This window comes from Phyllobates terribilis, unplaced genomic scaffold (genome assembly GCF_046119375.1).
Source record: "Phyllobates terribilis strain yellow unplaced genomic scaffold, ASM4611937v1 Scaffold_5__5_contigs__length_657084704, whole genome shotgun sequence".
Taxonomy (NCBI): Eukaryota; Metazoa; Chordata; class Amphibia; order Anura; family Dendrobatidae; genus Phyllobates; species Phyllobates terribilis.
The window spans coordinates 23,401,767-23,427,573 of NW_027362765.1; the positions used below are offsets into that span (position 1 = coordinate 23,401,767).

Sequence of the window (25,807 nt, forward strand, 5' to 3'; positions counted from 1 at the left end):
TGACTCCTCCCCTCCTGTGACCTCATCACAGGTCCTGTGCGCACAGAACAGCCATATATGTGGTGGCGGCTCTGCAGGTGGAGGTATGTGGAGACCCCCAGTACTGGGCGCAGGGGGCCTTAACCACTCCATTCCTGGAGATTGTGTCCCCTTCCCCCAGTTCTCCCATGTGTATATATACAGTAATATAATGCCGGATGTGCTCATGTATACAGGGGAGGTCACTCTGGTTTGGGGGCAGATGATGCTTTCTCCCCACGATAGAGATTTATGGGGAATGTAATTCTCTGGTTTTATAGTGATAAAAATCTGGAAAAATGTAAAAAATTTAATTTTATTAATTTCAGTGGTTATTATTTAGAATTAAGGGATTCCCTTGTAAAATGATGTAAATTTCAATTTCTCACCTTTTATTGTTTGAAGAAGGGGGTGTAAGGGTGATGTTTCTCCTTGTGGAGGGTAACATAGTAACATAGTTTTTAAGGTTGAAGGAAGACTAAGTCCATCTAGTTCAACCCATAGCCTAATATGTTGATCCAGAGGAAGGCAAAAAAAAAAAACACGTGGCAAACACTAAGCTCCACATTGGGGAAAAAATTCCTTCCCGACTCCACATACGGCAATCAGACTAGTTCCCTGGATCAACACCCTATCAAGGAATCTAGTATATATAACCTGTAATGTTATACTTTTCTAGAAAGGCATCCATGCCCTTCTTAAATTTTAATAGTGAATCACTCATTACAACATCATGCGGCAGAGAGTTCCATAGTCTCACTGCTCTTACAGTAAAGAATCTGCGTCTGTGATTATGATTAAACCTTCTTTCCTCCAGACATAGAAGATGCCCCTTTGTCCCCGTCTCAGGCCTTAGAGTAAAAAGATCAGTAGACAGGTCTTTGTACTGTCCCCTCATATAGTACATAGTAATAAGATCACCACTAAGCCTTCGTTTTTCCCAAGTGTAATAACCTGTCTTGGTATTGCAGACCCCCCAGTCCTCTAATAACCTTGGTCGCTCTTCTCTGCACCCTTTCTAGTTCAGTTATGTCTTTCTTATACACGGGAGACCAGGGTGGCATGTCAGGCCTGGCAGGTCAGAGGGAGGAGTGAGCTGCTGTTTTTATTGCTACCATTTTGCAGTATGCACTATGTGTTTTGATCACCTCTTATTGCATTTTTTGTATGATTGCGGCAAATGAAAAACCTTAATTCTGGTGTTTTTTATTTTTTATTTTTTTTTGTCGATTTACCGATCGGGTTTATTAATTTTATATTTTGGTAGATCGGAGGCAACAATAGCACATGATTTTTGGGGGGATTTTTCTTTTTACTTTATATTTTTAACTGGGGAAAAGAAGGCTGATTAAATTTTTTTTATATTTTATTATTTTAAAATCTTTTTTTTTTATTTACTGTGTTAGTTTTCTAAGGACTGTTTCAGACATCTGTGATTTTCAGTCCAATTTCGGATCACAATGCACGGACTGGCCGTCTGTTTCTCGACCCCGAGCATTACAGCTTCATGGAAATATATGAAGCTGTCAGGATATGCACGGCCAGTTCGTGCATTGTGATCCCAGATCGCGGACCTATGGAACAGCCCTTAGTGGGCTAGAATCTGCGATCTTTTCATTGCTTGTACTATATACAGCAGTACCAGAATTTTGCTATATTGCTATATATAGTGATAATGACAGACCCCTATGATGCCCAGCCACAAGCACGGGGGTGTGCAATCATCCCCCAGTTATCGTACCCATCGGCTTCCTGCGATCGTGTAATGGGAGGGCTCAGGATCACCCGAACTAACGTCCAGGCTGGAGCACCGTGTTAAAATACCGCTGTGTAGGAGAAATGACATGACATGACAAGCATGGTGGGGAGGGGGGGGGGGGTTCAGCAGGCTCCTGGCTGTCAAGGTAGCTCATTGGCTCACCTACAACTTAGACCAGATCGTGCCACCTGCATGACACTGCCAGTGATTGACAGCAGCATTTAAGAGGTTAACAGCAGGCGCGCCAATCACCGCTGTTAGAGGCAGATGACGGCCATCGTGTTTTTCATTTTTTTTTATTTTTTGTTATCTTTTTTTTTTGCAAATGTTTTCTACATCTGTATATTTTTCACATAATTTGTCCCCCAAGAGATCATTAAAGATTTCTGGAAACATTTCTTTTCTTCTTCATTTTTCCCCACCATAAATGGGACATCTAGATGAGGCTCAGTTACAGGAGAAAATAACCAAGTCACTGGCAGGGCTTAACTGGATCTGCTAGGACCAAGCAGGTTTGCTATATCAGGAGACACCCAGAGAGCAGGTGATTGTCAGGTGGTAGTTTTAAACCATAAAACTATATAGATTTAGTATCGCTGTAATTGTACTGACCCACAGAATGGTATATAAGGGGTAACATTTTCCTTGTAGAGAGTGAAAAGCCAAGCCTGGCATGTCAGATTGAGGAGATTTATAAGCCATTCATGCTCCTCTGGGAAATTAAATATGCAAATTGTCTCTTCAGAAAGGAAGAGGACTAGAACTCTATTTCTAAAGGGACAATTTGCATATTTAAATTCCCGGCGGAGCATGCATGACTTATATTTCTCCTCAATCTGACATGCCAGGCTTGGCTTGTCTCTCCTCACAAGGAGAAACGTTACCCCTTAGACCCCAGTCGAGAGACTGTTACCTAGCCAAATCAGATCTCTTGCTTTGCAAACTTAAATGGGGGAAATTTTTAATTTTGACCTTTTTTTGCCATCTGTTATGCATTAATTTATTGAAGACATTTTTTGGGTCACAGCCCTTCTAAAAAAGAATTGAGAGGTATAGTTTTTAAAATGTGGTAACATGTAGGTCGTTTCCATTGTACTAATACCTCAGGGGCTTTGCAAATATAATATGGCAACAAAAATAGGTTCCACACAATTTGTAAGACCGTTTGAGTTGCCGATCGCTCCCTTCTTAGCCCTATTGAACATCCAGGAGATGGCAAAAGTCTAGTGTCCATCCTTTGAGATGAACCACTGCATAATCCAGAAGATATCTTTAAAAGAATTGTTCACTGCTTGGCCAACCCCTTCTTAAACGCATTAGTCCCCCGAGAATTATAAAAAAAACAAAACCTTATTCTCACCTCCCACATCTGGTGATGTAGAAGCAATGTCGGTGCAGGGCCTCCCGGCACTTGCATGATGTTATGTTGCGTGAATGCTGCAGTCAATCAGCTGCCGTGAATGAGCTTTCTCACCTTTCCCAAAACTTAGAAATTTGAAGAGTAGAAGTCCAAACATAATACTAAACACATGGAGGGTAGTCCTTATTCTCTCTGTACTAGTTTATTAGTGTATGAAAGTTGAAAAATGTTCAAAATATATTTGAGCAAAAATGTAGCAGTTTTTGTGCCGGCCACACAACATATGTAGCGTACTTTTATATTAATTTATTTATTTAGTGGGTCTTGTCAGAAGGGACATGGTGTCGCAGCACCCAAGAGATTTTCTTAAGAAATTAGTGTAAATTATGGCAGAATTGCAGCAGTAGATTTCAGATTATGGTGACCCGGCAGCCCAAAAATGAGTCAAAATCATTAAAGGAGTCGACCAGGACTATTTTTTGGTTATGGTCCTAAAAACTAACTAATAGTTGCCTCTGTTAGTAACTACCTGTCTGTTCTACCCAGCTCAGAGCGGGTACCAACCACTTCTGCTTTCACATCAACAGAGCAGCTCCTCTTTTTCCAGGATGCTCTGTCGACGGGGCATGATTGCCAATGTCATGCTGATTGACAGCCGGCTTGCCTCCGTTATGTACTGAAAAGTAGCTGCCCCAGTCCTCCACAATATTATATTTATCACTGGGGATTTCACTGAGGGAACGTAATCTAAAAGTTCACCTTTGCACTATTACAGGTGTGGAAATGATTTGGATTTGCCTCAGAGATTACCATTTGCATTGCAATATTGGCACCACTACACTTAATACAATATCTACACTGTAATAGGCTCACCTGGTGAGGTGTATTTCCTGAGCAGTAGGTCCAGGTGAGCAGCATTGGCTAGATGTGGTGATGCAGCAGAGCTGGACTAGCTAGATGGCACATGGAACAGCGGGGGGCCAATACAGATGGATATGCAGATCGGCATAAGAATGAATGGAGGTGGAAAGGATATATGCCGCAGAGTTGAGGGTGATGAGAGCACCTTGAATGAGCAGAGACAAAAAAAGCTGGAAGGTACTTTGATGTAGGAGATTGGAGTGTGTGGGTGACACCTTGAATCTACAGAGCTGAGTTGGTATTCAAGCAGCTAGTTGTAGTAGATTTAGAAATGCGTATCGCAGTCAGGAGGTAAAGCTGAGTTGATAGTCAAGCACCTAGTTGTAGAAGAGATGTGACCACATTTTAGTCCAGTAGTTAGGAACAGCAGACCTTAGTAGGTAGTCAGGCAACTGTTTGTTATAGAGCTAGATGTACCTGTAGTACTCTGGAACAACAAAGCAAATTTGGTAGTTAGGCACCTGATAATAGTAGAGCTAGATGTGTGTTAAGCACTTGGTAACAATAGAATTGAATTAGTAGTTAGGCACCTGGTAGTAGGAGAGCTGGATGAGCATACAACACTCAGGAGCAACAGACCTGAGTAGATAATCTGGCATCTGGCTGTATCAAAACTGAGGGATAAGCTAGCTAAGCTGTTTGTTTAAAAAAAAAAAAAATAGACTGTGCTTTACTCACCTCCCCGGATCAAGCGCTGAGTATCCCTTGCTGCTCCCGATGTCGATTATTATTTGCTGTGCTAATTTCATGTTGATTCCGCTCAGAGCCGCTGAGCTTAGTTATTGGGTGCAGTGCTATCGACGTGAGTTCAGCGCTGCAGACAATAACAAGTACTGGTATCAGCAGTGGAGACTCAGGAGGAGTGAGTAAAGAACTTCATTTTTGTTTTGTTTTTTAGAACAAACTCTACTTTAGTAGTGATGAGCGAACATGCCCACTACTGCTCGGTGCTCGCCCGAGCATCTCACTGCTCGAGATGCTCGGCGCTCGCCGAGTATTTCAAGGGTTGCTCGGTTGGAGCTTGGGTCCCCTCCCTGCATGTTTGGCGCTCTTTACAGCGCCAATGAACATGTAGGGATTGCCTGCCATGCACTGTAATGCCGTAGCCTTGTTGGTTGTGGGCATTACAATGTTTGGCTGGCCGCACAGCGTCATCAGGTCTATATCAGACCTGGCACCGCCATGCTCGTCACAGTCACTCCGGATCAGACAGTGTAGGGAGAGATGCTGCTGCATCAGGGAGAGATTTGCTTGTGTATTAGGTAGGGAGAAAAAACGTACATTACACATATCCATCTTAACAAACAGTCCTTCTGAGGACTAATCCATCTGCAGAGATATCAGGCAGGCAGGGGGTATATGCAGGCAGTGCATATAGCTCCATTCCAATTCTGCTTTCTGCTGCTGTAAGATATTTCTATACAAAGGCCCAGGTTTCATGGGCCAGGAATACTTTTCTTTGGATCTTAATCCTCATTATTTGCTTAAAAAGCAATCCAGAGAACACCGTTTTTCTGCGCCATTTGCTTGTTGGCACTGCAGAATACAGCCAGGTCATTTCCATATTACAGTGCTGGAAATCCAGCTATTTAAAACTGTGTTTCCTCCGTCAAATGGATCACATATGCGTTGTCAGAAAATACTGCCATTTCTGGCCTCCATTAAAAATTTCCTTTAGTGTGTCAGTGAAGCAATTCACAGCAGTTTGCTGTTCAAACTACACTGCTCCAGGAGTTGGCGAATGCTTTAGTCCAGGTCTGGGAGGAAATCCCACAGGACACCATCCGCAACCTCATCAGGAGCATGCCCAGGCGATGTAGGGAGGTCATACAGGCACGTGGAGGCCACACACAATACTGAGCCTCATTTTGACTTGTTTTAAGGACATTACATCAAAGTTGGATCAGCCTGTAGTGTGTTTTTCCACTTTTAATTTTAGGGGTGACTCCAAATCCAGGCCTTCATTGGTTAATAAATTTGATTTCCATTGATGATTTTTATGTGATTTTGTTGTCAGCGCATTCAACTTTGTACAAAACAAAGTATTCTATGAGAATATTTAATTCATTCAGATCTAGGATGTGTTATCTGAGTGTTCCCTTTATTTTTTTGAGCAGTGTACTTACCTACAAGCTAGGTATTTAAAACTCTGTTTTCTCCGTCACACGGATCACATGCAAGTTCGCTCCAAACTCAGTCATTTGTAGTGAGCGTGGAAGATACTGTCCTGCATTTAAAATGGGCAAGGCACATGGCAAGGGATGGGGAACTGGACGTGATGGTAATGGTGCATGCAGAGGCCGAGGACAAGGCCGTGGGCAAGCCGAAATTGTGCCACAACAAACACCCTGACCTCGCCTGACCTTCCTGTCCCAATTTCTACGGGACCACAGCACACCACTATTGAACCCAGAGCAGTGTCAAAAGGTTGTTGGTTGGATAGCGGATAATGCTTCCAGTCATTTTGCCACCACCACCACCAACACCTTGTCTTCCACGCGGTCAAGTTTCAGTAGCCGTGAGTCTGGACCGCATATTCCTCACCCTGATCCTCCTTCCTCCCACAATGTCGAGTACCCAGAGACAACTGATCCCACACTTGGACTCTCTGAAGAGCTGTTCACTTTTCCATTTATAAATTCGGGCCTCTCGCCTGGTCCACTTGAAGCGGGGCAAGAGGAGATCGCGTGTAGCGATGCCCAAATATTTGAGCAGCCACAGTCACACGAACGCGACGGTGGGAAAGTGTCACAAGAGGTGGACGATGATGAGACACAATTGCCAGAAAGTCAGGAGGAGGACCAGGGTGCGGAAGTGGAAGACGAGGTGGTGGATGATATAGTAACTGACCCAACCTGGCAGGAGGACATGCAGAGCGAGGACAGCAGCACACAGGGGGAGGGAGGCAGAGCACCCCAACAGGCAGGAAGAAGCAGTGTACTGGCCGCAGACAGAAGGCAGGCAACCGTTCCCCCGTAACACCAACACGAAGGAAGTTGCCAGTACAACTGTTAGGTCTTCCCGAGTCTGGTTTATTTTTTAAAGACTCTGCCGATAACCCCAAAAGGGCCATTTGCACCACCTGCCAGGCCAGCATCAGCAGGGGTGGCAAAACGACCAGCCTGACCACCACCAGCATGATCAGGCACATGGCAGCAAAGCACCCGACTTTGTGGGCCGAACCCCAGGGTCCAGGAACAGTGTCTGCGGGTGGCACCATTGCTACTTCCGCTGTTGTGCATGCAAGCCAATTCCCTGTCCATGGTGCATGCGAAGATGCCTCCTGCTCTGCACCTGTTGTTGCACACTCTCAAGTAGCAGCATCAGGAAGCACGTCCATGTCCTTGTCCCTGCGCAGCGTTCAGTTGTCCATACCTTGTCCTTGGAACGCAAGCGCAAATATGCAGCCAACGCTCCACAGGCCACACTACTAAATTCTCACATTTCACGACTGCTTGCGCTCGAAATGTTGCCTTTTAGGCTTGTGGAGATAGAAGCATTCCGCAACCTGATGGCGGCGGCTGTCCCTCGGTACTCGGTCCCCAGCCGCCACTATTTCTCCCGGTGTGCCGTCCCCGCATTACAAAAGCACGTGTCCCAAAACATTAGCCGTGCCCTCAACAACGCAGTTACCGGTAAAGTCCACCTAACCACGGTCACATGGTTGTGGGCAGGGACGGTACATCTCGTTGACGGCACACTGGGTTAACATAGTGGAAGCCGGGACCCAGTCGGACCTTGGGACGGAACACGTCCTCCCGACGCCAAGGATTGCGGGCCCCCATGGTCTACAGCTCCTGCACCTCATCCTCCTCAGCCTCCTCCTCCTCTTCAGCCTCCATCTCCGAAATGACCACATCAGTCACAAGCTGGAAGCACTGCCTCGGCCAAGCGGCAACAGGCTGTGCTGAAGCTAATATGCTTAGGTGACAAACCGCACAATACTGAAGAGTTGTGGATTGCTCTGAAAGAGCAGGAAGATCTGTGGCTCACACTGCTGAACCTACAGCCAGGCATGGTCGTGTGTGACAATGGCCGGAACCTGGTGACGGCTCTGAGGCGAGGCGAGCTCACACACGTACAGGGTGGATTTGATTTAAATCTAACTGATTTAAATCACGATTTAAATCACTAGTCAGTAAGGCTTGATTTAAATCAGTGATTTAAATCAAAGTTTCTACCTAAACTAGTTCTTGCTACTTTAACATGCAAGTAGATGAAGATTTTTAGAATCACTTTTTATATTACTTTTTTCTCCCCAGTTTAATGGGTTAATCATTCATATTTGGACACCACTGTTCTGTTGTACTTAGGAAGGAGAAAAATAATCCTGACCTTAATAACAATTTAAATAGATTTATTCAACTGAAACAATAACAACATTACAGCATAAGTTATTTGCTTAAACAAACATCCATGTTTGTTAACTAATTTGGCTAAACAAAATATATATATATTTTAAGAAACTTAGACTGTCAGCCCAGCCGACACATGAAAAACTTAAATACTACTGTCCCTGCTGTCCTCTGTAGCTCACTCGTCGTCATCTTCATCATCATCTTCTTCTTTGTTCCTATTCATAATCTGGAAAAGAAAAACAAGCTTTCCTGCTTTATTGGGTCCCAACCGATTTCTCAATTTAGAATGAATGAGTCCAAAGGAAGAGAATATTCTTTCAACGCCTGCAGAAGAAGCTACTGCTGTTAAAAGTGAAATCATTACTTGAACAGTCTCTAAATCCAAGCGCTTAAGTGACTTCCACCAGTTTACTGGTGTGACCTTCCTTAAAATATCTTCAGCAAACATATATTTCTTGAATGGTTCCCCCTTAGCTCTGAAGTTTATTATAGTTGGCATTAATAGTTGGCTGGATACCCATGTCATAGCTAACTCCTCTTCCTCAGCACTTAGGTTTTGACCCTGATATTGGATATTGACAATATTTGCCAAAAAATGAGCTGGAGTCAGTGCTTGTCCCATTCGTTTGTTTACTGCTTGTAATTTAATTCTGTCCATGTGTAGTTCTGTTTTTAAGTGTTCACTCAGTTCCTTCCAAATTTCAACAGCATCCGCAATAAAACAGCTATTTTTCTGTATTTTGTTTAAAGCTTGAGAGATGGGTTTCAGGAAGCTCAGCATATGTTAAACATTTCTCTTAAGCCCAATGTTGAGGATTTTGGCCCAATGTTGAGGATTTTCTTCACAAAGTGTCATCAGAATAGGCCAGTTTTCGATATACTGCTCAAAACAGTCCACCACAGAGTTACATCTAACATCTTGTGGGAGCGTTAGCTTGGTTCCACCCATCCTTTTCAGAGCTGCTGCAGCAAAATGATTATTTCGGAAGTATTTAGCAATTTCAACAACATTAGCCTTTATTTCTGGAACACTTAAGTCTTTGGCTAAGAGGTGCAGCAAATGAGCACTGCAACCATATGTTATTAGCAGCTTTGTATTCCCTCCCTGCTCTTCTAAATTTCTTCTCATCTTGGATACGTTTGCAGCATTGTCAGTGACCAAACTGCGTACTAGACATTTGAATTTTTGTTCACATGTTGTTATAGCTTTTACTGCCACTTCTTGTAAGTATTCTGCTGTGTGCGCATTTCCTGACGTATCAGTTGTTTGTGCAAGGAAGACTTTACCTTCTTCTGTTGTTATACAAGCACATACAATAGGATCATTGTGGACATTACTCCACCCATCAATACTTAGGTTAACAATTTTACCCTCCAGAGCTGTTGCACATTGCTCCATTTCTCTGTCATACACTTGATCCAGCAGTTTCCCTGCAACATCAGCTCTGCTGGGTGGACTGTATCCTGGTCTCAGTGACTGAACCATATTAATGAAATGTGGGTTCTCAGTCAGACGGAAAGAAGAGTTCGTTGCATAAATAAACTGGGCAATTTTTTCATCAATCAACTCTTTTTCTAATCTGCTAGTTCTTATCACAAACCTATCTATGGTGGTTCCAGGAGGTAAAGGTTTTTTCTTCCTTTTGGGTGATGGTGATATGTGGCTGTGGGTGTCTGATGATGATGCTGCTGCTAATGAAGCACTATCCTGGATGGATAACTCTGAAACTGTAGAACAGGATGATGGTGATCTTGGAGGTGGATAGTTTCCAGAATCCATGAATTCCCCTAAACAAAAAAAGTCAATGCTGTTATTTTATTGTTTATACAATTTCTGCTTTTTGTACACAACACATCACTGCCCCTGCCCCAAAAGGAATATTTGTTTTTCTTCATAACTGTACCAAATGACAGTAACATGCAGTAATAATAAGAAATATAATTTTTTCTCACACATGACAGTTCAGTCTTTAGAAACAGGATTCAATAAAAATGTTTACCAACAGATCCGGCCTGTTCAGAAGTGTTTCTTTGGTCATCTTCATCACCGCACTTCTCATGATGTTGCCTCATTCGCGCCACCAGGCCTTGCATCTCTTTGTTGCATCGTTTGCATTTTGCACGCATGCCTGCCTTACCGATAGGCGAAGGAGCTTCATTAAAATATTCCCAAACTGGGTCTCTTTTACGGCCTGCTGCCATTATAAGGAAAGAATGTAATAAACCTCAGATCGTACACACAAACAGATCCAGACTTGTCTGTCTGTGGCTATGCTGCAGTATAGTGCTCAAAGTTTCACTTTCATTTTCTTGTCTGCTTGCCCTTCCTCCTCCTCACACTTAGATTCACATTCTTCTTGTGTTGTGCAGATCTATTCCACTCCAAACAATCAGAAACATATTGTCTAACTTCTTGGACTTGGCACTGAAGGGGTTGATTCTGTATTCATAGGTTTGTAGAACAATAGGATTAAGGTCTTTTTTTCAACTCTGTTCATGTTGTAACATTTTTGCCGTGAAGAAGAGGCTGGGACCTCTGCGGAGTCAAATTCAGTTTTGAGAACTGCGTAAGTAAAGCGAGCGTCTGTGATAATATAGGAGAGAAACTGCCCATTAATCCTACAGAAACCTCTGGAAGAGCATGGCATTGTGAATGTTACACATATACAGCCTTTATTCTACTGAGTTAAACAACTCAGCTTTATCTCATGATGGAAGAACCTTTGGATGGTAAAATATTTTCCTCAAACAGCAGTTTATTGAAAAAAATCCGATTTAAATCAAAAAAATCCGATTTTTTTGATTTTTTAAAAAAAAACATAGATTTTTATCCACCCTGCACACGTACCATGCCTGGCCCATGTGCTTAACCTCGTGGTTCAGCGGTTTCTCAAATCCTACCCGGAGCTGCCGGATCTGTTTGTTAAAGTACGTCGCCTGTGTGCCCATTTTAGAAAGTCAGCTACAGCTTCTGCCGCCCTTGCAGTGTTTCAGCAGCGTTTGCGGCTTCCGGCTCACAGACTGGTGTGTGATGTCCCCACGCGTTGGAACTCTACACTATTGATGTTGGGAAGGATTTGTGATCAGAAGAGGGCACTTGTTGAGTACCAGCATCAACAAGGCCGTCTGTATTCAGTTCAGACTCCACACATAAGAGCTCAGGAGTGGACATGGATATCAGACATATGTACCATCCTCCCAAACTTTGAGGACTCCACCAAGATGGTGAGCGGCGATGACGCCATAATTAGGTCACCATCCCGCTTCTCTGTCTTGTGAAACGCTCTCTGCTCACAATCAAAGAGGATGCATTGCAGACGGAGCACGATGAGATGGAGCAAGGAACCATACAGGATGATTACACACAGCTAAGCCTCATCTCATCCCAACGTGGATTGGGTGACAATGAGGAAGAGGAGGAGGAGGAAGGACAGGAGCTAGTTTCATGCACTGTAGACGGTACTACCTGCACAGCTGTCATACCGTCTGTTCAGCGTGGATGGCCAGAGGACACAGAGGAGGAGGAGAGCATGGTCAGTCATCCTCTTGGTGAGGACACGTAAGTCTTGCCTGTTAGTAGTCTGGCATACATGGCTGAGTTTGTTACGCTGCCTTTCCCATGACCTTCGCGTTCTCCAAATTTTGGGTGACAGTCATTACTGGTTGGTGACACTTCTAGACCCACGCTACAAGGAGAACTTTATATCTCTTATTCCAGAGGTGGACAGATTTACAAAAATGGGGCTGTACCAGAAGGCCCTTGTTGCGGAACTATTAAAATAATTCCCATCTGAAAACGCTGGCGGCAGAGGGCACACTTCGTTGGACACTCAAGGAGTACAGGCGAGAGTGTCACAACTTCAATCCAGCGGAGGCAGGGGAACTCTGTCAAAGTTCTTGGAGAGTTTTCTCAGCCCCTCCCATCGCACAGGCCCTGAGGCGCGGGGTACTCTCACAAGGAGTGCAAAGTTTGGGAAGATGCTGAGGGAGTACCTTGCTTACCGTACCAACGTCCTGCGTGATTCCGCTGTGCCTTATAATTATTGGGTATCCAAGCTGGATACGTGGAATGAACTGCCTCTCTACGCCTTGGAGGTCCTGGCCTGCCCTGCCGCCAGCGTTTTATCACAGCGGGTTTTTAGTGCCGCTGGTGGAATTATAACTGATAAGCGCATCCGCCTGTCAGCTGAAAATGCTGACAGGCTGACTCTTATAAAAATGAACAAGGGCTGGATTGGGCCAGACTTCTCAGCCCTTGCAGTCACTGGATGCGCAATAACGGTATAGGAGACCCACTTGTTAATAATGGGAACAACAAAGCATAGCCAGCTGATGGCTCTCTAACAATAGCAAGGGCCGACTGCTGGCCTTTTAAGAATAGTAAGGGCCATCTGATGTCCCTATAAAAATAGGCTTTATGACTTTCAGAGTCCCTCCATCATAAATGAAACAGGATGTGTCTGATGATGTGTCACACACCACATTGCCAGATAAGGTTGTAAAATATTAAAATGACATTTCCCGGAGAAAGCATTTGTCTTAAAAAAATAACATAAAAAAAAACAAAACAATAGGATCTTTCTTTAGTATAAAAAACAGCATCACTAATTTATCCTCAATGTAATAACATTGTTCAGCTCATGCACCTCCTCCTCTATCTCCGAAATGACCACATCAGTCACAAGCTGACAGCACTGCAGCACTGCCTTGGCCAAGCGGCAACAGGCTGTGCTGAAGATAACATGCTTAATTGACAAACCGCCCAGCTCTGCAGAGTTGTTGAAAGCTGTAACACAGCAGCCTGATCTGTGGCTCTCACCGCTGAACATACAGCCAGGCATGGTCGTGTGTGACAATGGGCGGAACCTGGTGACGGAGAAATGACAGCCGGAGTAGATATGATTTCCCTCTATGCCAGCTAAATACAACTCTCCGCAAAAAAAGTTGTGGACTGGCTCCGGACCGTCACTGGCCACATTCACCTGTCCACGTGTTTGTGGTTAGGCAGTCCTTCCCAGTAAGTGCACTGGGGAGGGCACGGGTAATGTTGTGGGACCCGTGCTTGTGGAAGGCGGAGACGATACCAGGAGAAACAGTGGCGGCTGGGGACCGAGTATGGACACCCGGCTGCTGCCGGCATGAGGTTGTGAAAAGCTTCCGCCTCCACGAGCTTAAAAGGCCATATTTCAAGTGTAAGCAGCTGCCCAGAAATCTGCCAGTTAAGTGTTGCGGCCTGTGGGTGGGTGGCTGGCTGCATACTTGCACTTGCATTCCAAGTAACAGAAAACTAAGCAGATGGCCTCACCTCGGCACTTTGAACTCTCCTGAAGGAGAAGCCAGGGCCCGCCGGAGGAGTCTCCGGTTCTCTGGTGGGCCCGTCCAACCCTGCCGAGAAGCAGCCCTGGCTAAGAAAACTGTGGCGGAAGGTTCCCGGACACTCTGTGGCTGCTTTTTTAATGTGGATCGGCCATGCTTATGCATGTTATTTCTTAAACCGCATTACAGATCAGGCCATTGTCCAACTCTGTATTCAAGAAATTAAATGCGCAAAGAAAGATGTGTGTGTGTCAAAGCACCACCGACAAGTGCGAGTTGATGTTGGACGGGCTGCCATTGCTTCTGCAACAAGCTGCATTAGAGGACTTCATGGGAGAAATGACACGCAGGGTAGATACGGTTTCCCTCTATGCCAGTCCTTTCACCGAGCTAAATACAACTGTCAGCAAAAAAAAGTTGTGGACTGGCTCCGTACCGTCTCTGGCCACATTCACCTGTCCACGTGTTTGTGGTTAGGCGGTCCTTCCCAGTAAGTGCACTGGGGAGGGCACGGGTAATGTTGTGGGACCCGTGCTTGTGGAAGGCGGAGGCGACACCGGGAGAAACAGTGGCGGCTGGGGACCGAGTATGGACACCCGGACGCCGCCGGCATGAGGTTGTGAAAAGCTTCCGCCTCCATGAGCTTAAAAGGCCATATTTCAAATGCAAGCAGCTGTCAAAAATTTGGCTGTATAGTATTGCAGCCTGTGGGTGGATGGGTGGCTGGCTGCATACTTGCGCTTGCATTCCAAGGAATGGGGTAGGGACAACTGAACGCTGCACTGGGACTAGGACGTGGACGGTGATTGTTGCAAGTCTGCAACGACAGGTGCATGGCGGGAGGCATCTTCACATGCGCCAAGGATCACTTATGATGGGCACACTTTTAGGCAGTGACCTGGGAGTCAGAAATGCTTCCAGAGGTCTTCCCCATGCTGTTCCCATGTCTTTTCAGCACTCTATGCATGTGTCTGATGTGTCACACACACATGGCCAGATAAGATTGTAAAATGTTAAAATGACATTTCCCAGTGAATGCATTTGTCTTTGTTGAAAGCAATGCAAAAGTGCAAAAACGCATAAAAAACGCTACATGTGAACATAGCCCAAGGTATGGAGGAGTATTTTTGTTTTTGGTTATTTATTTTGCTTTATATACATTGTACATGTCATGGAAAGGATGTTCCTTAACATATTTCCCAGGAAAATCCATTTTGGTTTCGTTTTGGTATGTTTTATTGTGAGTCCGTAAAAGTGGCGTAATACCTGTGACAACGTTGTTGACAGCAGTGACCTGGGAGTCAGAAATGCTTCCAGGGGTCTTCCCCATGCTATTCCCATGTCATTTGAGCACTTTTCCCGTCGATTTGGGCAATTTTTAGGCCCTCTGCAGACGGCCGGGGGGAGCCGCCTGAAAAATGCTCGAGTTTCCCATAGACTTACATTGGGCTCGTTGCTCGGGTCGAGCACCCGAGTATTCCAGTGTGCTCGACCCGAGCATTTTAGTGCTCGCTCATCACTATACTTTAGGACTAGGTTTTCTGAAATCAGAAAAAAAACTTTTAAAAGGACTTGGATGATGAGATCAGAGATATGTCTTCAGTTACTATAGAATTCTAATGTACAGATCTAGGAGGCCAGAAGGATAAGGAGGAAATGAAGACGGGACAGATAAGTAACATAAGGTTTATATCTACTTATATATTTCCTCTTTTAGTCATCAGTAATTTAATACTGACATGAGATTCTTTATGATGTTACATCGGCTCATCTTCCCATTTAGGCCCATACAGTGTCAGATCTTCTCAGTGGAGATCTTCTATGTAAGAGAATTTTCCTGATTGACCCATCAAGGATGAATAGGGACAGGGACAAGATGGTGGAGAGGATATTACAACTCACCCTAGAGATCCTCTTCCGGCTCACTGGAGAGGTGAGTGATTCTGATGACATCACATTACATCATTCTTATCTATGAGAATAACAGATGGACAGAACTGGAGAGGTGAGGACTCTGGAAATGTCTGTAGTGAGATTTATTAATGTGTCTCTCCATAACCAGGATTATACAGTAGTGCAGAAGACCTCTAGTAAGGGATGGGGAAGACCCCTGGGCCCAATCTTGAGTCCTACACCTCATCCCCTGATACATGAGGACATCAATGACCAGAAGATCTTAGAACTCACCTACAAGATGATTGAGCTACTGACTGGAGAGGTGACACTGCTGGGAATGCTGGGACATTATACAGTAACGCTATGAAGGGATCGGGGGGATTTGACTATCATTGTATGTGTCAGGTTCCTATAAGGTGTCAGGATGTCACCGTCTATTTCTCCATGGAGGAATGGGAGTATCTAGAAGGACACAAAGATCTGTACAAGGACGTCATGATGGAGGTTCCCCAGCCCCTCACATCACCAGGTAATAGACAGGACCAAATACACACAGCCTATAATTATCTGTATGTAAAGAATGAATTCAGTCCCTGTATGTGTTTCCTCCAGTTCTATTCAGTAGGAGGACACCACCAGAGAGATGTCCCCATCCTCTTCTTCCACAGGGTTGTAAACCAGAAAATCCCAATGTTCCTCAGGACCATCAGGTAGATAGAGAGAAGGTTTCTTGAGATCTCCCCTATGATGTGTAGACCGCTGTGAAGGTCTTGTGCTCAGTTTTCTTTTATCCACCAGTATTATATGTTTTATACTTGTGTAATGAGAACGGTGGAGATGGCAGGATTAGAGCTGATCATAGATTTGACTTCTCCATCTGTCTGTGACTTTTACAATATTTGTTTCAGGGTGAAGATCTGTCCCATATTAATACTACAGAGACATATGTGAGGGGTGATGAGCGATGTAAAGAGGATATTCTTACAGATGACAACCCAGGTGAGTAGTAACCATAAATTCAGAGAAGTCGCTGATTTTTCCTTTACTGCTACTATTCTGTCTTGAATTTTTAAAGGTTTGTTCTCAGAGTTTATGTGGATTCTACTGACAGAATTGTCACAAAAAACTCAAAGTTTCAATGGGTATTTATACAGGGACAACATTCTGTTCAAACAGTACAGACATGTGATTGCTACAGCCAACACTAGTCACAGCAGAGACACATTGGTCACAGCTGTTGTCAATGGCTGACCACAGACGTGACCTGCCTGGTTGGTTGTAAGACTAGGTACTGAGAGGATCAGGGTACCAGGACTGCATTGGAAAATATGTGGTGGGGGTCAGTAAGATAAGTATGCTTTACTTTATTATTTATTTTTAGATAATTTTTTGTAAAAAAATAATAGGAGTGGACAACCTGCTGGTGGTGGCAACTGCTGGGGGGGGGGGGGGGATCAACCGTAAGGAGGCCGCAGAGATCCGGAGGTGGCTCACCCTGGCCACCTCCCTATATAAAGGAGCACTTGGCGTCAGAACACTGCTCAACAAGTTCTGTCATAATGTCAGACAGAGAGCAGCAGCTGTCGCCACAGCTACAGTCGCCGCCACCTTCATCATCACCTCTGTCTGCTCGCTGGTCGAGAGGGTCCAGCAGTAAGAGCAGCAGCTGTCCCAGTCAGAGGAGCAAAGCTTCTCAGGACTCCTCGGTCTTCAGGAAGGATGCATCCCGTATCCTGAAACAGAATTCAATCCCGGTAACCTCGGTGGCGGAGTGAGTGATCTTCGTGAATGTCACCATATATTTTGCTAATGGGCCTCCTATTGTGTGTTTAAATCACCAGGAGGAACCCTGGAAAGTTACCGCCAAGAAGTGGAACAAGGAATGTGTGTTATGCAATGGCCCACTAGCGGGAGACTGGCAGAAGGAGCTCTGCTCAGACTGCGTTCAGAGAACCATTTGTGAGGTTACCCGGATTTTGCAGCTAGCCTCAGGTCTGTCATCAAATTGGAGGTAGAGGGTTCCCTTAAAACAATTTTAAGGAAAAGAAGAAAAATCATATCCGATTCTAACTCCTCTGCGTTGTCAGATGGACAGTGTCGTAGTGAGGCTTCACCCTCATCCTCTTCAGACAGTGATAGAGGGGGGAGACCATGCTTCCCTATAGAAGACACCGATAGATTGGTAAAAGCTGTCAGAACCACTATGGGCTTAAAGGAGGATAAATCCGTTAAGTCCCTAGAAGACATTATGTTTGGAGGGTTGGAAGAGAAATAAAAACTTACCTTCCCGGTAAATGCCAAGGTCCAGGCACTTATCAGTAGAGCATGGAGGAAGCCAGAGAACGTAGGGGCCTTGCCTACATCCTCAAAAAAGAAGTATCCCTTTGAGTTAAAGGACTCTGAAAATTGGGATAAGGTGCCAAAAATTGACGGTGCTGTAACTAGGTCATCAAAGAGATCAGCACTCCCCTTTGAGGACTCAGGAGTACTTAGAGACCCCTTAGACAAGAGGGCAGATACCTACTTAAGGCATACTTGGGAATCAGCAGCTGGAGGTCTAAAACCAGCTATTGCATTAACGTGTACTGCTCGTTCCCTTATGGCGTGGTTACAGCAGTTGGAAGATCAGCTGAAAGATAAAAATATATCCAACCTACCCCTATTACATGGTTCTGCAGCCTTCCTAGCAGATACCTCTGCTGATTCTGTAAAACTGATGGCTAGGTCGGCCTGTCTATCAAACGCAGGAAGACAAGCTTTGTGGCGCAAGGGATGCCCTGGGGACTTGCAATCAAAATCTAGATTGTGTTCCATACCCTGCGATTGTCAATTTCTCTTTGGGAATGTCCTTGAAAAGACGAGCGACAAAAAAGGAAGGTTCCTTGGTTTTTCGGCGGACGCCAGGAAGACCTATTTTCGGATGTGGAAATTTAATAGAGGTCGCCCCCCGGAAGAGAAAAGAAAGTGGGATTTCAAAAACAAGAAGGAATCCGGATATATGTTCGGAGGTCCCTCCTCCACCTCCAAGAAACTCCCACAATGACACCAGGCCACAAGTAGGAGGAAGACTGTCTCATTTTGTTCAAACCTGGGAGAAGATCTCCTCCAGTTCCTGGGTCTTCAACATAGTGAGGGATAGACTGAAGATTCAATTCCTTCAGCAGCTGCAACACTCTTTCGTGATGACTCCTGTCAGGAAGTCCCCGGAGGAACAGCGGGTCCTGGAAACGGAGATTTCAAGCCTGTTAGAGAGACAAGTCTTATGCGAAATTCCAGACGATCAAAAGGGAAGGGGATTTTGTTCTCTCTTTTTGCTAAAAAAAACGGACGGTTCATACAGGCCCATTATAAATCTAAAGGGCCTCAACCATCTTATAAGCAACCATACGTTCAACATGGAGTCTGTAAATTCAGCAATAAAACGTCTCTATCACAATTGTTTTATGGCGGTGATTAATCTGAAAGATGTGTATTATCACATCCCAATACAGCCGGATCACCAAAAATATCTGAGGGTTGCTCTATACATTCAAGGAAAGTGCAGGCATTTCCAATAGCTCCAAGTGTGTTCACCAAGCTAATAGCTGATATGACATCCTTCCTACTCATTCAAAACATAGTCATCATACCCTATCTAGACAACTTCCTTATAGTGGGGAATTCTGAAAAACACTGTACTACACAACTACAAGAATTCACGGTCGTCTTGCAAAATCTAGGCTGGTTGGTGAACATCCAAAAGTCAAGACTAGAGCCCGCAAAGTCAGACCTTCCTGGGGTTTGTTCTCCGCTCGGAGAGTCAAACTTGTCTTCTACCTAAAAACAAGATAGACTAGATCGTAAATTTGGTCTCAGCGGCCAAAAAAAACCCAGATATGTCCCTGCTAGGAACCTTGACTGCATGCATTCCGGCAGTCAGGTGGGCCCAATTTCACGCAAGACACCTCCAGTGGGAGATACTGTCAGCACAGAAATTGTTAAAAGGGTGTTTGGAAGGAAAGGTACATCTCTCCTTAAAAGTCAGATACTCCCTCCTGTGGTGGACAGGTCAAATCTACCACTCGGGGTCCAATGGGGCACACCAATAGAGAACGTCATCACGACAGATGCAAGCAGCTCAGGCTGGGAGGCACATCTGAGGGACCACATAATTCAAAGGTCATGGTCAGTCCCAGAAAGAGAGAGCTCATCAAATCTAAAGGCGCTATGGGCAGTAAAGAACGCCCTAGAGGCTTTCCTTTCTCGGCTATGGGGTCGTCATGTTCAGATTATGACGGACAACCGAGCTACCGTAGCATATATAAATCATCAAGGAGGAACAAGGTCCCACTCCCTTCTAGAAGCGGTGAGCAGACTTTTTCAGATAGCAGAACAAAGTCTCCTATCTCTCACGGCACTACACATACGGGGTATAGAGAACACAAGGGCAGATTTTCTAAGCCGCAACAAGTTGAGGCAAGGGGAATCGGCCCTGAACCCTGGAGTGTTCCGGCAGATAGTACAGCTATGGGGGCTGCCAGAGATCGATTTATTTGCCGACAGAAACAACAGAAAAGTAGATAGGTTCTGTTATCTAGACACAAGGGGAGACCCATTGGTGATAGATGCTCTCCAGATACCCTGGAACTTCAAGTTGGCCTACGCCTACCCTCCGATAGCTATGATTCCTCTTGTAGTGAGAAAGATCAGTGAAGATCAGGCGAAAGTGATTCACATTGCACCCTTTTGGCCAAAGAGACCATGGTTCTCTCTCCTGAGAATGATGTCACTATCAGACCCATGGATCCTACCGGAAATCCCGGATCTTCTTGCCCAGGGACCAATATTTCACTCTCAAGTAAAGGGTTTCCACTTTGCAGCGTGGAATTTGAGAGGGCAATATTGACTGGCAAGGGGTTTTCACCAGGCTTAGTTTCTACACTGTTAAAGAGCAACAACCAATAACTACTAAAATCTACAGTAGAACATGGAAAAAAATCTTACATTTTCTAGGAAAACCTTTAAGTCATAAACCTCCAGTCAACGCCATCTTGGAGTTCCTGTAGAAGGGGTTCGAGTTAGGACTAGCCACCAGCACCCTTAAGGTCCAGATATCAGCCTTGGGGGCTTTATATAACTGCAACCTCGCAGCTAATAAGTGGATTGCAAAGTTCATCAAATCCTGCGGTAGGTCCAGGCCGGTCACAATACCCAAGGTTCCCCCTTGGGACTTGAATCTGGTACTTGAGGCTTTAACCAAGAAACTTTTTGAACCAGTTCAGGAGTTGTCGGTGAAATACCTTACTCTCAAAACAATTATTTTGGTGCCTTTAACGTCAGCCCGCAGAGTAAGCGATTTACAGGCCTTATCCATAAATCCTCCATATACACAAATATTTGAGGATAGAGTAATGTTGAAGCCTGACCCAGCATACCTCCCTAAGGTAGCGCTTAAATTTCATAGAACTCAGGAAATTGTTCTGCCCTCTGTAATGCAGCGACTTGCTGGCATTACGGTAATGGTCCAGGATGTGTTTTACCTGACCATGTACCTTCCCCCTCAGGTGACTGGTCACATGACTGTGACATCAGCAAGGTCCTGTCTGTGTGTGTGTGTGTGCACGGGATGGATATATAAACCCTGCTTGATGGGAGACAGGCGTGTTCGGTGTGTTGGGCGTGAGGCCTGTTCCCGTGTGTGTGGGACACCGTGATACAGTGAAGCCTGGCAGCCTGAAAGGTCGAGGCTGGATCTTGTGTAGATGCCAGTGGCCTTGGAAGGCAGCGGCTTGGTGAAGAGTCCGGGAAGGCGCAGACTGGATGTGAGTGAAACATTCCAGTAGCCTTAGACGGGACGACGGCTAGAGACCCCCACCTGGGAAAGCCTTAAAGCCACAGTGGTGGCGGATTAAATGGACTGCAGCAACTAAACCCGGCAAAGATAATACACTTTGTTATATGGACACTTATATAGACATTGCTATAGTATTACCTTGCTGAAGGCTGTAACTTGGGCCAATTGGGCCTGTCTGCTACTTGAGAGACTCCCGGATGTTAAGTGTGTAAACATGCCGGTGATAAACTAAGAAGGACTGTGTGATGTGCGGTTTATGATAATATAATAAACTGCTGTATTGAGAAAATACCGGAAGGACACTGCACGTGTGCTTAATTTACCCAGTGCAGCGAGTATCCCCCATTATGATGCCTTACACCTCCTTTTGTGACAACCCGAAGACCCCAGGGGAACAAAAGTTTCATAACCTTGATGTTAGAAGGACTCTATTGCAATACATATATATAACTAGCCAGTGGAGATGAGGCCAATCCCTGTTTGTAGCTTTCAAGGGGAGTAGGAAGGGTTGCGGGGTGACAAAAGGGACTATGGCTAGATGGATTAGGGAGGCTATTTGCTTAGCCTATTCTGCCAGTGACACTCTGATCCCTGACGGCATCAAGGCTCACTCCACCAGAGCCATGGCTACCTCCTGGGCAGAGAAGACAGAGGTATCGATAGATCAAATCTGTAAGGCCGCTACCTAGTTGTCACCATCTACATTCTTCAAACACTATCGGTTGGATCTATCCTACTTAACTGACTTAACCTTTGGTAGAAGGGTGCTGCAAGCGGTGGTCCCTCTCTAAGGTGATTCTTTCTCCAAAAGTCTCTCAGGTGTGCTGTCATGGGTGAAGGGAAAATACTAAGGTTACTTACCGGTAGCTGATTTTTCCAGAACCCATGTCATCACCCGTATATTCCCCCCCCCCCTTTTTTTTTTCACCATATGGGTGTGCACGATAGTTGGGTGTTATGTGATGTGGCGTTGGATTTTTGTATAACTCTTTTTATGGAGGTCCTCTCAATGCTCTGTAACCAACTGAAGCGGGGGAGAGGTGCTGCCCTTTTATTTCAGATGGTTTCCTGTCCTTGATAGGCGGATCCTCTCTCAGGTGTGCTGTCATGGGTTCTGGAAAAACCGGCTACCAGTAAGTAACCTTGGTGTTTTTGCTGTAGAAAAGCTTTTTCAGTTCTTTTGAATTGACACTTTTCTACGTTACTGCATTAATGGGAGCCATCATATACAAGAACGGGGGGTAAAATAATAATTAGCAAACCACAAGAAACATTGGATTTTCTGCAGACCATCCTGTGGACCAAGGCCCTTTTATTACATTATTTATATTAGGTTTTATAATAATATATTATAATTTAATGCTATCAAATTGAAAAATAATGAAATCAGTTTTATTCTTGGCAGATGACTTTACCAGAAGCTCAGAAGCACATTTGATGTTTTCAGAATTTAAAGCAGAAGATCATGATATCACACCAGATACATCTAGTGAAGAGCACGTCATTATACCAGATGTATTTTCAGACATTCACAGCAATGAACTTTCATCAGATCCTTTTCAACAGGTCCTATCCTGTGATTCATCACAGACTTATAGGCAAAATAAATCTAACCGAAGATATGCTGAACATCAAAAAACTCATTCAGGGGAGAATGCATTTTCATGTTCAGAATGTGGAAAATATTTCAAGTATAAATCAGTTTTAGCTATACATCAGAGAACTCACACAGGGGAAAAGCCATTTTCATGTTCCGAATGTGGGAAATGTTATGGCATTAAATCAGGTCTTGTTAGGCACCAGAGAACTCACACTGGAGAGAAACCATTTTCCTGTTCCCAATGTGGGAAATATTTTAGCCACAAATCACATCTTCTTCAGCATGAAAAAATTCATACAGAGGAAAAGCCATTTTCTTGTTCAGAATGTGGAAAATGTTTTAAGTGGAAAGCCGACTTACTTACACATGTGAGAGTTCATACTGGGGAGAAGCCATATACTTGTTTAGAATGTGGGAAATGTTTTAACTATCAATCATATCTTCTTACTCATCAAAAAATTCACACAGGTGAGAAACCATATAGTTGTTTAGAATGTGGGAAATGTTTTAACCGTAAATCATCTTTTCTTACCCATCAAAGAATTCACACAGGCGAGAAACCATATAGTTGTTTAGAATGTGGGAAATGTTTTAACCATAAATCATATTTTCTTACACATCAAAGAATTCACACAGGGGAGAAGCCATTTTCTTGTTTAGAATGTGGAAAATGTTTTAACCGTAAATCATATCTTTTTACACATCAGAGATATCACACAGGGGAAAAGCCATTTTCATGTTCAGAATGTGGAAAATATTTTACAGAGAAAGGCCAACTGATTAGACACCAGAGAATTCACGCAGTGGAGAAGCCATTTTCATGTCCAGAATGTGGGAAATGTTTTAGCCATAATTCATATCTTCTTACACATCTGGGAATTCACACAGGAGAGAAGCCATATTCATGTTCAGAATGTGGCAAACGTTTTATGGTTAAATCAACACTTCTTAGACATCAGAGAAGTCACAAAAAGGAGAGACCATTTTCATGTTCAGAATGTGGGAAGTGTTTTACCGCAAAATCAAGTCTTGTTACACATCAGAAAGGTCATACAGGTGTAAAGCCGTTTTCATGTTCTGAATGTGGGAAATATTTTACCCTCAAATCACATCTTCTTCAACATCAAAGAATTCACACAGGGGAGTAGCAATTTTCTTGGTTTTTCTAAATTATTTTATTGGCAATTTGTACAATGAAAAGAAAGTAAACTCACAAGTATAAGTCTACAAGAGACATAAAAACCAAAACTAAATGATCAAGAAATAGTTGATGAGTGAATAATCTAAGCCTTTTTTGAAACAATTGACCAGCTCCTGAGGTAGACTATTCCATAGGTTTATAGTTACCATATTAGAAGACTTTTCTCCTGTGGTGATTGAAGTGTTTCTTTCTCCAAATGGAGGGTATTCTCCCTTGTCTTTTGGACAGGTTTTAACATGGATCAGCTTCTTACCATATTTTTGCATGGGCCACCCTTAGATGTCTTTCTCACGACTTTTTAAATATATTTATTTTATCATAACTAAGATCCTCCATGGCACTTATCAGTTTTGTGATTCTTCTTTGCACTTTTTCTAACTCTAAGGCATCCTTTCTATGAACTGGTGCCCAGAGCTGAACTGAATATTCCTGTTGTAGTTGTGCTAATGCTTAGTAATGTGGCAGTATTATGTCTCTGTCCCGTGAGTTCACACCTCTTTTAATACATGACAATAATCCTGCTGGCATTAGAAGCAGCAGATTGACATTGCATGCTGTTATTTAGTCTGTGATCTACAAGTATACCCAGAATCTTCTCTTCAAGTGACTCTCCTAGTTGTACTGTCCTACATATAATTGATAAGTTGAATACTAGTAAACCCAGCTGTCAACCTTCAGATATAACACCTATAGCAGGGGCCCATTCAGAGTAGCAATTATTTACCATAAGGATATGGATTTGGCCTATAGGCCAGTTTTCTATCCAATTACAAATTATATTTTCTGAACCTAGTAACCTTAATTTACCCATTCGTCACCTACAAGAGACAATGTCAAACATTTTCCTACGATGGATGTTGAGCTTACTGGTCTATAATTACCCTGGGAAAACCAAACATCCTTTTTCAAAATGTAATATGTTTAATATTTATTGTGCACAAATCTGAAATTGTATTTGTATTTTTAAAAATCAGCAACACATTAGCCTACTACCAGTTCCTTGGCATTGTACTAGTCAGTAGAGTCTCCAAAAAATTATTAAATGGGGCACAGTAATAACGGAGTCGAGTTCTTTAAGAACTCTTTTGGATCGAGACCTTCTGGTCGTGAAGCCTTGTTTACATTGATTTTATTTAGTTTAGCTTGGACCATATTAACACTCAACCAATTGAGAATATTAGTTGATATATTCAGAGCAGTGACTTTGCCTACATCAGAGACTCTCTCGTAGACAAAATAAAAATTAAACTTTGTGAAATTTGTAAACACATTTTATTTTTTTGAAATTACCCTAGGCTGTGTTCACACGGTTGTTTTTAGGAGTTTCTGCAGTGGATCTTCTCTAAAACCCTACTCAAGAAAACTTTTAAAAATGCTTGAAATGGTATACTTTATAATTTCTTATGGGAATTCCAATTAGCATGTGATAATTATTTAAGTATGCATAAAAGGGCTTCGATATAAAAAAAAAAACAAAAAACTTTCAGCCCTCAAAAAGCATTTGCTTAAGCAGTTTCCACTTGAAAAACTCTTTTTTTTTTTTTT

General features: G+C 43.7%; 2 protein-coding genes across 4 annotated transcripts; one reads left to right on the top strand and one right to left on the bottom strand.

Moving 5' to 3' along the window:
• LOC141271791 (uncharacterized) lies at positions 1–25,807 on the top strand. Of its 3 annotated transcripts, none has more exons than XM_073681944.1 (7): positions 1–83; positions 15,516–15,665; positions 15,795–15,950; positions 16,034–16,157; positions 16,241–16,338; positions 16,537–16,627; positions 22,867–25,807. In XM_073681944.1, the coding sequence occupies exons 2-7, from the start codon at positions 15,588–15,590 to the stop codon at positions 24,207–24,209; spliced, it is 1,890 nt and encodes a 629-aa protein (XP_073538045.1). In that variant the 5' UTR covers positions 1–83; positions 15,516–15,587; the 3' UTR covers positions 24,210–25,807. The 3 variants fall into 3 exon arrangements, with proteins under 3 accessions (XP_073538045.1, XP_073538047.1, XP_073538046.1); XM_073681945.1 differs by lacking the exon at positions 1–83 and adding an exon at positions 15,207–15,417; XM_073681946.1 differs by lacking the exons at positions 15,516–15,665; positions 15,795–15,950; positions 16,034–16,157; positions 16,241–16,338 and having other exon boundaries at positions 25–83.
• Positions 9,201–10,694, bottom strand: LOC141271389 (uncharacterized). Its single transcript, XM_073681481.1, has 2 exons — positions 10,417–10,694; positions 9,201–10,204 (listed from the first exon to the last, which is right to left on the bottom strand). The coding sequence occupies exons 1-2, from the start codon at positions 10,616–10,618 to the stop codon at positions 9,201–9,203; spliced, it is 1,206 nt and encodes a 401-aa protein (XP_073537582.1). The 5' UTR covers positions 10,619–10,694.